The sequence below is a fragment of the Vollenhovia emeryi genome, unplaced genomic scaffold (assembly GCF_000949405.1).
Source record: "Vollenhovia emeryi isolate VEMERY1.0 unplaced genomic scaffold, V.emery_V1.0 DF939249.1, whole genome shotgun sequence".
Lineage (NCBI taxonomy): Eukaryota > Metazoa > Arthropoda > Insecta > Hymenoptera > Formicidae > Vollenhovia > Vollenhovia emeryi.
Window position 1 is genome coordinate 32,800 of NW_011967117.1, and position 12,695 is coordinate 45,494.

The following is a 12,695-nucleotide window of genomic DNA, read 5'->3' on the forward strand; positions in this document are numbered from 1 at the left end:
TTTAAGGTATAAAAAACACACGCCATTTTAAATTATCCTATTGCAATCATATTTAATTTATATCCCTTGATGGAAAACCAGTTTTCCCTCAATCCCTTCCACTTCTCCCTACATCAAAGCACGCGTATTTTTCTATCGCAAAAATTTATACTAAATGAAAACACGCCCGTACTTGTTTTCCTTGCACAGTCGCAGCTTTCCCGTTCATCCACATTTCGTCTAGTATTTATTGGTATACAGTATGTACATACCTCCCCGGAACAGGGGTTTCCCCGCGAGGACTCCTCCGTTATATTTGTACAAAGTCCGTGTAAAAATACAGCAGCCCCATCTTATATCAATTATAAGTTTATGTGATAAGAGTTAAAATAATATAACAGTCTCGCCTCTCGGACGTATCAAATATTCCGAATAGGTTCGGATCGAGACCACTTGTGCCCTCGACTTTGTTCGGATCCGAGTGTTGTATCATTTGGCATGCGGGGGGACACACGTGCGATCCCACCACCCCCGCCATTGCTAATCGTTTAAATGGAACAAGAAGCACTCGAGCTTAACGGGAATGACTACGGTATTAACTGTAAGTACGAGCGATCAATTTGTTGGGTGGCTAGCTAATCGCCACGGTCGCTCAGCCCTATCTCATCACTCGCGGATCAAAAATAGTGTGTTCAGTGCTACGACTACTGAACTACGATGCTTTCTCATACGACGAGCACGCGTGCATACGGGAAAAGATTTTACGCCGATACCGGTAACACCAGCAATTTTTCCTGCTTGATAATTCGCACCACAGACTTCTATATACTATTAGACCGCTACCTTCCAGCTGGAAAGGGAGGCAAGAGTTTCGCCATGTCTTATTCGGTAAATAAAGTGGTATGTGTGCATCGGTCCGTCACTTTATTTTACAAGACTGTTCAGCTGGAAGGCAGTAATTTAGTAGTATACAAAAGTCGGTGATTCGCTCTTGCCGATGATCGAATCTCGGAGCTCAAGGGAGCTGTTACCCTTTTCTACAAAAGTAAATCAATCTTCTCTTGCAAAATAAACGGAGTTGGAAGAAATCTAATTTCTATTGGAAACACCCTTGCTTTATTATTCCATTTCTGTTCTTATTCGCTTGAGAAATTCCAATGGAAATCAGAATTCCTTTCAACACCAATCTTTTTTCCCTAGCGTATGTTTCGTGAAAAGCTTTTGATTCTCTTACTGGTTTTCTCTCTTAACTATACAACTATAATTTTTTCTTCTAATTTAACAGTAAGAATTAAGTACAGTGGTCAATCGTGCGTAGTTCAATTTGTTAAATAAACAAGTTGCGTTTAAGTTTCTATGCTAAACCGTGCGCCAAATGAAAAAAAATACAGATGTTATAATGTGTGATTTTTAAGACTGACCGACATCTACTTTTCTTTCTAAATTCCTTCACGTTTCTCAGTGAACGATCCGCTTTGATTTCGCTATAAATTGATTGTTTCCTCGATTAGCGATCGGGACTCGCCGCGGCCCAAAGTGAGCTCCATGGAGCGCAAAACTTTTCTCGTATGCTCGCGTTCCCCGCACGTCGGATTCTTGGGATCGTAGAAAACTGTCGATCGCGTTGCAATACGCGAATTTACGAATTTGATTCACTTCGCCGCGACTAATTGTAAGTCTCCCGGTAGACAGACTACACAAGGGTAACAGCTACATTTTATCATCTACACATTACAGAATCCGAATATCTGAATATTTCTGCAGTCTACCTGCTGATTCTACGATCAAGCGCTACACGCTTTCTTGCACTCACTCCCTTTCCTCCTGTTTTTAGATTGTAATGCAAATCTTACGACCAAAGCGGAATACGTACTACTTACTTGTACGACATATATAAGTATGTATCACAATATATGTGTATATATATATGTATGTATGTATAGATGCGTATAGACACAACGGAGTACGAACGAAGTTAACGAGTGTGTCCGGATTAATACGGATTAAAAACGCTCGCCGCGCTCGCACGCGAATTCGTGTAGCGATTTCTGCGCAGCGACTAGGCACAACAAAGCGAATCGCGCGACATGGCTCACAATCGGTTTAAAGACTCGTGAATTGAAACTGAGATTTCAGCGGATTTAAATGCTACAGACGCTCTACGCGAAGCTAATGTCTCCGGTCCTTCCGCTCTCTTCCCTTCTCGACACGGAAAACGTATCAATTTTTCAAATACTTTGAATGGCTCGTGAATTAAAAATTAACTTCTTACTGAATTAAGAATCACGTCGAGGTAAATTCCTCTTTTACAGAAGGCATTCAATTTAACGCGATAAATCCCGCTGAATTAAATTTCATTCAGCCGTTTCCCACCACGGTACAGCATCGAGAATTTAACTCGCCGAAATGACATCGATTTCAATTCCCGATTAATTCAAGACAGGATATAACACAGCTCGGTCTTGAAAGTAAAAGCACGCTTCCTTATTTAAGCAATTCTGCCTATGGGTTCATGTAAAAGTAACATCACATCTTCTTATGAATTAAGTACATTTACGGGAGCGCGTATACGTTTGTGTGTGAACACGTGTGTGCGCGCGCACATACACAAGCGGATCTCTTTTGCGAATTCTTCAACTATGAACACCAGCTTCGTAGTTGTAAAACTAATTATGGACGTACAAAACACGGTCGGCCACGTATAGTTACCACGTTAGACAAAGTACAATTTTTGCGAAGTCTTAGTTTACGTAATAATCATACATAATAATTATAAATGTTCTTATGAGTTTTGGAAGTTGAAGCATCGTTCACTTAAGAAATTAGGCTTCCAATTTGTTTTTGACAAACGTATATCAATAGAATGTAGCGCTATGCAAGTATAAGTTTAATTATTCGCTACCAATAGCTGTAAGCTCTTGCAAAAATGTATCGCTTACGTATAATTAATCGACACGTACTTTGAAAAGCTAAAAAATGAAATTTGATTAATTAGCAACGAGCTCCCTTTAAGTCAAAACAGTACGCAGATCGAAGATTAAATATTCACTCGCCGGAAGAGCTAATTTATTTAACTTCGAACGGTGTACATTTTAAATTAAATGCAACCTGCTTACGTTAAATTATGAAAGTACACAGTGATATCAATAATTTTAGTCAAATAGCTCCAATCGAATTAAAAGAAACCTACCAGACCCTGTTTACATCGTTCAGTAATCTACACGCAAATGTAGCTAGTTATTTTACGTTATCTCTACCTCTCTCGTTCTCCCGCTGAATAATACTTGTTGTTAAGGAATGATACAAAAATGAATGCCGCCAACGAGCGTATTAATATTATTAATGTTATTATCCTTGAGTATCGAGTCCGTATCGATCCGACCATGTTACTTTATTATACAGAGCGATCCCTCGTACGTTTTCGGCGCGTCAGGCCGAAATTACGGTATGAGAAATCGGCGATCGTAAACGGATCTTAAAGAGGATGCATTAACCGTACTCATACGTGTTGGCTAATAAGAGCTAGTTTAATCGATTTCATAACGATTAACCGAGCCGGCTTATCGCGGTTTGTCGTCATGGGTGAAATCGTGGCAGCTCATGGGGATCGCGGCGACACACCCGAGGGGAATGCACACGAAGCTGAAAACGTGAAACGCGAACACGCGAATACTCTGTACCGAGATATGCTTTTAGCTCGAGTGCACGTGCCGCGAGCGCAAGGAACTTAAACTCGGCAAACACATTCGGCAATGCGCTGCAAAGGAACGTCAATTAAGCAGAATCGATAGCTGCCCGTTTTGTAAATGTCCGACTTTTAGAACACTCGTAATTCCAAGCAAGTGCGACAAGAACGTTTTTGTTGCATTAACACTTTATTACAAATTGATTTTATCGTTATCGGAAAGTATCGAATTGAAAGTGTTGTCTCTTGCGTTGATTATGCGGATATTTTTTGGCAGAAGTATCTTTGGAAAAGATTTAATTATAAAAGAGCAATTAGCTGTCGATTCTAATTAATCAACTTATCTTTTACAGAGCGAACAGGAATGTCTGAGCGATAAAGCATATTTACAACTGGAAGTTACAGTTCAGAAGTGTGATCAGACACATAAGAGGCGTAAGTACCACACGATAGCACCAGATATCGGATTTGACGATTGAATATGAAGTAGGAGAAACGGCACGTCCCCCGTTAACAATCGCGAGCAACGGAAATCGCCGAAAAGTCGCAGGTGCCACTGAAGATATTTTGTACAGTCTTAAAAATATAAGCAACATCCGTTGTCGGCTCGTCTCGCGATTCTCACGGATGTACTGAAGATGCAAAGTATATCCGATAAGATGCTTCGCGAGATGCGATTAAAAATTGTCGACAATAGGAACCACGAGTGAATTAACGTTACTTTAACGTTACAGGCAGATCGGGTGGCGAAGAAACAAGAGAACCTCCCGACGATCTGTTCGGAACTTACCTGACGTTTCAACAGTTGCTCCCATCAACGTCAGGTCAGCTCTGATCGTGGTATGCTAAGTTTTGTTCCTCTGCGTCGATACCATAGCCCTAGCTACAGAACAAACGCTAATACATTACATTATAACAGTAGCTATAATATAAAGTTACACGTTAATTATATCATAGCTAAAGATATAATGTCGCAATTTTATCATGTTTAGTTATATTATAGCTAGGGCCATAATATAAAGTATATAATAGCTATGTTACAGCTAAGGTTAAAATATAGAGTATTTTATAGCCGTATCATAGCAACGGCTGTAACTGCAGTGTCCGGTTACGACTACGTTATAACTAGGGCTATAATCTCAAAGGGAGCGACTAATAGAAGTTAGTCAATCAAGGCTGTCGACGCAATTCACCTTTTGTCATCCTCTTACGATCGATATATATCGCCATTTAAACGAAAACTACGCCATTCTCGGACGTGACTTTCCCTAAGCGTCAGAAAAGAGGGTACAGAGTAACAGCACAGGCACAGTGTAAAGAGACTTTAAGATAAAGCATTACTTTCGACGCCCCAAAATACCGCGTTGCATTTTGAGATTAACGTTGCGCACTGATCCCTGAAAATTTAAAGCTACCATCGAAAACGAATTGTAATCTGCTTTCAGCATAGTTCTCCGGGAAATATTAGACGAGTAGATCAACATTTATATATTTGCGGCGCTTACACCAGTCGCACTTTAAACGATGGATTTGGCCCCTTTCTTTGGAAGAAAACTGGCTTGATCGTCGAAAAACTAACGTCGGCGCACCTCATACGTTCGTCTGCGCAAATTCCGTTCATCGCAATCACGCGTGAGAAACGTTCATCGCGCTGCGGCGCGAACGTTCGCAAACGTATCGGTCGCCAAGCTATTACTCCACTCTGCAGATGCGGAAAGGAAGAATGACGAAGATCGATGCAACACGTCTTTTCGACGTGCGCACAGAGCGAAGAGTTGAAAGAAAAACGTATCAAGATATCGTTCGACAGATCGGACGCAAATTAGCAACTAAACGAATCTTCCCTTCCACGTTCTCGGACGGGATTTTCCCACGCACGAGCTAGCAATTCAACGCGAAACTATCTATCATCCCGCACATCCTAAAGTATTATCTATTCTCGCGCTCGGATATAAGGGATGAAAATGCAAGACCTACTTATTTGCGTAGCGATTCGAAATCAAATCAAAGATTATCGAAATCCATGGTCACGTGTCCGAGAAGAGGAACTCGCTCTCGGACAGCAGCACTTCCAGATCGGAGGGTACGGTGTGCAAGTCGGAGTTGGCCGGTTCTGGCAGATCGCCGCCGCTGTTACCGATGCCGGTGGGAGCGATTTGCCGTGCTCTGCCTATCCTGACTCGGTCCTTCCTCTTGGCCGTTCGCAGAAGCACCCCGGTTCTCGGCAGCTTCGCTGTTCTACCGTTCGCGCTCGTGTGATTTACGGCTGTGGCCGGTGCCTGCGCCACTTTATCGGACTTGCGTAGCTTCACGCTGAACCGGAACGGCGGCTTGTACACAACCTGAAGCCTCGCCCGTTCCTTCCTGGCGAGGGAGTTCGACGAGTTCTTCAGCTCCGCCCTTCCGGCTTCCGCGCCAGGACGTCGAGCGGATGTCAACGCCTGTTGCCTCGAGACCGGCACTCTGGACCCCACTGCCCCTCCGCTAACGGTCAGACCCACGGGGGTCGACTTGCTCTTCGGCAAACCGTTGACGTTGGTCCGTGCACCGATTTCCGGTCGGCATTGCGAAGACGCCAATAACCAGGAGCGCACCTTGCTCTTAGGATCGGCGTTTGTCTCAGGCTCCTTATCCGCTTGCATTGCCGAATAGTCGATCACCTCCTTTCTATGTTGCTTCTTTCGCTTCCTCTTGTCGTTGTCGCCGCTGCTGACGCCGGCCGGATTATTGCTGGTACTTTGTCCTTTATCTCTAGCCGATGTAATCTTCTTCCGTTTGTTCTCCTGCGCTAGAGCAGCCGAAACTTCGGCTGGTCTCTTCCGCGCAACATCGTCCACCTGGCCGGTAGATGATCTCTTCGGCTGTAGATTCTGCGGTTTCTTCTTGGCGTCCTGTGAATACAAACGAGAAACTTAAAACTTCCGAAATACGAATACCAAATAATATATTAATACATCGATAATTGAAATAAATGATTATATATTCTTTAATTTTTCTATTCAGACTAACGTTACCTTATTATTGGACTTGTCCGCGTGGCCACCATCTTTATGTTTGCGATGACACCTCTTTTCTCTGACTTTTCTGCTAAGAGGTAGCTTGGCACGTACCGCCGGTGGATGCACTGTCACTCCTTCCGTACCTTCCGGCGGAAGCCGTACCGTTTCCGTCGTAGAACTGTGGATTATCGTGACGGACTTTAGCTTCAGGTCTGGTCGCTTGCCCAGTAATCTCATGCTGGCCACCTAAGAGAAAAGAAAGCAATTTTATCTTCTCATTGACAATAATTCAGAAATACAAAAATAAGATACTACTATCGTATATAAATACATACTTCTTTACATATTTATACGCGTACATATTTTACCAATAAGAAATACGTGACTTACAATCAAAAATTCAAATAACTACTTTTCACTTAATCAAATCTAGCTGCCAGGATTTTTTTGTAAAAAGCATTAATCCAATTATTTTACAACAAATATCAGATTGCAACAGTCTACTGTACTAATGTGTCCCTACACTTACTCTCGTCGTATTTTTCTCTTTTCCTTAGCCGTTTCTGAACATTTTTAATATTTCATACATTTTTATATATTAAAAACATATTTATTCTACAGACTTGTTTAATATAACAATCTCATCAAAGCAGTTATCGATCGAAAATATTAAATAACCGAGGCGATGAACGACAGAAACATTAGAGAAATTTAAATTTTAATGATAAACTTGAGAGAAAATGTTGGTGATGCTTTTATACGTACCAGCAACGATATCGCCGCTAAAACTATCAGGGCGACTGCATACCAATGTTCAGCGACCCACCGTCTGAAAGTAGCAAGGCTCTCGTCGGATAATAAGAGCTTCCTTAAAGTTGCTAATGGACCGCTTGGATCGACCTGAATAAAATATTTTAATTAACGCCGTTACCCATTACCCTCCGCCATCCGCTGTGACCAAGTTCCACTTACCTCACGGCATTTTTGAAAGACATCGCAATAGCCGTTATAATCGTTGCACGGAGTCCCTGGTTTCGAGAACATGTCCGGAATATCGTACGGCGGCGAGTTCCAGTCGAAAGACGATCTGCGAAGAAGCGCGGTTGAATTTAACAAATTTTCGCGCAAAATGATATCGAAATAATGTGAGACGAACGTACAGGCACTGTTGATTTTCCCCGGGAAGTCGGCAGCATAACTCGCAAGCCTTCGTCGGCGGATCATTCGGGCCTGGTATGCATTGGCAAGATTCCAATCCGTACGCCAGGCAAATGCTGCCGGTGCACTCCTGTTGAAACGCAAGTTTCAACATGAGACAGATCACATTTACCCGTTAGAAAAGGGTGTATGGAAAGTAATACCTACCCCCATGAAGCAAACCAGTTCGCGATTGCAGATGGTCTTATTAGGTTTGTTAATGGACGGCGGGCACAGCGGGGAATCACCGTCGCAGAAGCTCGCGTCGCGGCAGCCGTTGTCGTCCCTGCACTTCTTTCCGAAGTGAAACTCGCACTCGGTGGTACAGCACGGACCCTGAAAAGGAGAGCAAACAGAGCCGTCGAAATTACGTCGTGCCAAACGCACGATGCTCCGCTTAATTACACTACGCGTATCCGCGAGTAAATTGCCTAAAGTAAATTTAACGGAAATCGCTTAAATTAATTAATATTTTTGGCAAAATAAACGAACAGCGGTGAATGTGTGCGCCGGCGAATCACAATATATCCTTTGCGCGAAATGCTGTGCGCCAATTATTAAACGCACATTGTTCATCGCGTTAAACGCGGCCAATCGCGCAGCAGAAATATTATCAAATATTAAAGATATAATGGCTTCATGAAAAATGGATTGAAATGTGGCGCATTTAGAGTTACTACATTCATACATGTATGCATTCCGCCATTTGAATATTTGAACAAGTGGATAAACGCCCGAACACATAGCTGGACAAACGGGCATTTGAAAAATTTGACCGGCCGAGCGCTCGCGGCATTTACTATTCAAGATTGAAAAAGCGCAAGCGCGGCTACAAGGTTTCGGGTTAAACTTTGAGCGAGAAAAGTCGTCCTAAAATTCCCCGGACAATACCAGTCCGGCTCGCATTTTTTACAAGCGTCATACATACTTGACTAGGGCTGCACCTCGAGCCGGTCGTGCGCGTGCACGGTATCTGCTCGGACGGCACGTAACGGCGCTGGGGGAAGCAGCACGAGTCCTTGCAGTCCTCCTCCCAGCCGCAGTCGCACTCCTCGCCCTCCTCCACCACGCCGTTGCCGCACAGCGATACTTGCGGTTCTACGATAAACAATGCAGAGTACACCGTCAGGGTTAGAGCAAACGGGGATAGAATAATTGGACGAGCGGATGGGAAGCTGGGCTCGATCAATTCCGCCCCGCTGCGACGCGACGCCGCGATATATCGCGCTCGCCGCGACGCTTCCGCGGCGTAAAACTCACCGGTGAAGCATCCCTTTGGCGAACGTGCCTTGCTGTTGAGCACGGGATTTATGGCGTTCAGGCTGCACGGGCTGAAGCGGTTGTTGTTGCGTTTGTCGCCGCTGGTAGCACGGGCGAACATTATAAAGTTGCCGTCCTCGCCGCCCGGTGTGCATTGTTCCGGATCGTGCTGGACGCGAAAGAACAATGAGATGTATGACGTGCCCGTCATTCGTTTATTGACGGTATAACGTCGTGTAACAAGGCATGTGGAACGCACTGCCGTTTTGAACGCGACTAACGCAAGTGTATACGTACCGGCGAGCCGAAGTTGTGGCCGATCTCGTGAGCCAAAGTAACGTGAGAGACCGCAGGCGGTACGTGCTTCCCGTAATTTAATAGGGTCACTATACCGGTGTTCAATGACTTCATGCTGCCGCGGTAATGCTGCAACGTTATTTCGACCATTATTTCCCATTAAGTTTCGCACTCGCGACGGTTTAACACTTCGATGTTCGCGAAAAGAAGTCACGCGGCGAAAAATCTACCTCCTTTTCCGAGCCGGTCAGCTGATCGCCGCAAATTATTCTTCGAGTGTACACCCAGAAAATAGTTTCAAATCAAGCGGATTAATTTCAGAGAAATGATTTCTTTACCTTAACCAACATTTTATTTACTTGACTTGAGACTGGAATCTCTAAGACGATTCATATCTATCTCTTCAAATCTAGCAAGTGTTTCGGTAGAAGTGAATAAAAATTCCTAGTAGATTCAGAGAAACATGATTTCAACGTATCTCATTTGTTCAACTTAAATAAATCTTTTTTTCTGGGCGTAACAGTACAAGCACAACGTTAGGTAAATTATTGCAGATCTCTTTTACGTCTAATTTGATAGAGTGAAGTCCTCTAATACGAGACAGCAGGTTTTCAACGTTCAAATTCAATCACAAATCTTTTTGCGCAACGATTACACAATCTGAATTTACCACTAAACGGATTTCACTCCACGGGCAATAAATTAACGATAAAACCAACAGTTGATTAATTCAGCAAACACCCTGCCGTCTCATATTAGGAGCCTGTTTCATGATAGGGGACCTTCCTCTGCGTCAAAGTTACAATTTAATATACTTGAAGTTCCAATTTAAATTTCTCGTGAAAATTCAGTCGCTCCCGCGCCACTCGTAAATTTCTGAAAAAAAATCTAATCGAGACGTTTCTCCAAGGGTCTGGTTAAATACATTTCGTCCACGCGTACCCCGTTCTTTTCACACACGCCGCCGGCATTCTTGAGATCGCCGGTCCACGCCAGACCCAGAGTTCCCATCTCGAAATCCCGATACGTGAACATGTAAGCCAGGCAGAATGCGTCATAATCCTCCTCTATAACAAGGCAAACATCAACGCATTATCGGTTTAGTAATCCTCGTTCGCATATTGACGTATTGACATTGCGCCGTATTGCGGCACATTAACGGCGCGCGACAGCGTCCCCTCACCTGAAAAGAGCTCCAAATATTTCTCCACCCCGTAATTGCCTGGGAAACGATAGTCACGTTCCGTCAACGCCTTATCGCTGTGCACCTTGATGCGCTTGATCATGAAGCTGATGTTGTCCGGCCGCCCGTCTTGATTAAAGTCTAGAAGCAAACGTGACGCTGCTCAAAACGCTAATTGTCTCTCGAATCGCATGTTTATCGAAACGGAACAGTTCGCATCAGCTCGCGCATTATTCCAGTCCTGTTTCTTGTGCACCTAACGTTGACGACTCCCATGCGATTACCGGTTCTCCGGTGCAAGCACAGTAATTCGCGTGTAATGTGGAACTCAGTGTGCGTTATACATAATGGAGCAATACGGTGATGAAAATACCATACGAGCGAACAGCCAGGCCGGTGTGTGTTTTACGATGATATCGAGTAACAAAATATTTATCAAAAACATACTTAAAATGCACACACCTTTCACGAAACGCATCTGAAGCACATCTCGCGTTAATTTCGCAATTGTGTAGACACTATGTGTGCTTTTTTTAATTGTGCTTTGTGCCACTTAAAAATTCGAAAAAGTCTTCTTCTTTATACTTTGTAAAAAGATCGCGAGATTTAATATGACAATATCTTTGAGATTTTCCACGAAGCTTCGTTGAAGTTTATATTCTGTAATCATCTGTAATGTTTCTCACGTGTAATTGAATATTCGACTCGCATGGATAATATTCGAAAGCTCTGTTTTGCTCCACTTTCCTTAATCATTTGCTAATAATTTGTTTTTTTTCGCCGGCTTCGCAATTTCAAGTCTCGTCTATAATTCCATCGCTTTTATATCACAGTGCGCCAAAATTATGAACGAGAGAAACAAAAAAGGGGGGCGGGGGGCGCGCGCATATTAATATCCGAAGGAAACTAATTTACTATTTTCATCGTATTTTCCGCGGATAATAAATACCGCGCTTAATTGCGCCTAATATTAAAACACAAATGGACGTGAATTCAGCGGGCGAGAATCGAACAAAGCGACTCTTTCCCGCATTATCATCGACCGCGGCGGGAATTGTGAAATTCCAGAAAATTTTCATAATTCCCGCAAAGTTCGCCGGCATTCCTCGAAAAGTCCCTGAATTTCTTCGCTTTTTTTCCTCCTCCCCCCCCCCCGTGTCCTCCCGATATTCTCCCCGGCCATTTTAAATTAGATTCTCCCGACGTTTTTCGCGTTCCTCAAGTACTTTCCAATTTCCCCGACTTTTTCCTTCCCTCCCCCCCCCCTCTCTCCGCCCCCCTCGGTCCTCGTGCGATCGTACGTTTTCCTCGGGTCGCGGCGAGAGAACTGGTTAGATCGTTCCCTCACCGCATCGCCGCGAGGAGCGAGCGAGGAACACCCACCTGTGTGTTTGTAGATGGAGTTGACTCTCTGCACGTGCCTCGTCATCACCTCGATACAGGCTTCCTCCGTGCCGTATCGCGCGAAAAACTGATGGTCCGCTTGCAAGTAGAGCATGCAGGTAGTCTTCCGGGGATCTACGGTCGCGCGCTTGTGCAGGTGCCTCGCGATCCGATCTCTGCCGCTCGCGCCGCTGCGAGGAAAATAAGGTCGCTTTTATTGCGCGACGAAAAACGCGCCTCGCCTCCTCTCCGGGGGCAAACTCCTCCTGGAGCTGCACCTCCAGGTGCCTCTCCAATTCTATTTCAACTTTCGCGACGGTTTGTCGGCGCGCACACACAAGCACACACGTTGCCGGGTACTTCGCTAACAATTGACACGCGAATTGACCCAGAAGGGAGAGTCAACACAAGCATTTCACGTTAGAGTTGAAGCCGTCGTCCCTTCCGCGTTGTTTATCGTTTCCTCCCGGCGTCGAATCAATCATAAAAAAAATATACATGTCGCAGCGTTGCATTTTGAGCGAAAAAAAATTTGAGTCTACAATAAACGTTTCTTTACGTCACGTACTGCTGCAACGTGTATATCCTTTTATTCTCCTGGTTTTTTTTCCATGCTCTTTGAATAGATCTTCGAAGCTGAAACACATTTTATACCGACGCGATCCGGCCCGAACTTCCTCGCGCTTAAAAAGCCCTCGTTCCCTTCCGCGTT

At 44.2% G+C, this 12,695-nt stretch overlaps 1 protein-coding gene across 2 annotated transcripts in view; it reads right to left on the minus strand.

Moving 5' to 3' along the window:
• Nucleotides 1-209: 209 nt before the first annotated feature.
• The window catches only part of LOC105559899 (disintegrin and metalloproteinase domain-containing protein 10), a 46,956-nt gene continuing 34,470 nt past the window's right edge, over nucleotides 210-12,695 (minus strand). For both annotated transcript variants that reach the window (XM_012008543.1, XM_012008542.1), the window contains 12 exons: nucleotides 11,984-12,174; nucleotides 10,601-10,741; nucleotides 10,360-10,484; nucleotides 9,418-9,546; nucleotides 9,121-9,289; nucleotides 8,789-8,958; nucleotides 8,029-8,196; nucleotides 7,824-7,951; nucleotides 7,636-7,750; nucleotides 7,429-7,563; nucleotides 6,679-6,909; nucleotides 210-6,555 (listed from right to left, as the gene is read on the minus strand). In XM_012008543.1, coding sequence (XP_011863933.1) covers nucleotides 5,692-6,555; nucleotides 6,679-6,909; nucleotides 7,429-7,563; nucleotides 7,636-7,750; nucleotides 7,824-7,951; nucleotides 8,029-8,196; nucleotides 8,789-8,958; nucleotides 9,121-9,289; nucleotides 9,418-9,546; nucleotides 10,360-10,484; nucleotides 10,601-10,741; nucleotides 11,984-12,098 — 2,490 coding nt within the window. In that variant the 5' untranslated portion in view covers nucleotides 12,099-12,174 and the 3' untranslated portion in view covers nucleotides 210-5,691. The remainder of the gene's footprint in view (nucleotides 6,556-6,678; nucleotides 6,910-7,428; nucleotides 7,564-7,635; nucleotides 7,751-7,823; nucleotides 7,952-8,028; nucleotides 8,197-8,788; nucleotides 8,959-9,120; nucleotides 9,290-9,417; nucleotides 9,547-10,359; nucleotides 10,485-10,600; nucleotides 10,742-11,983; nucleotides 12,175-12,695) is intronic.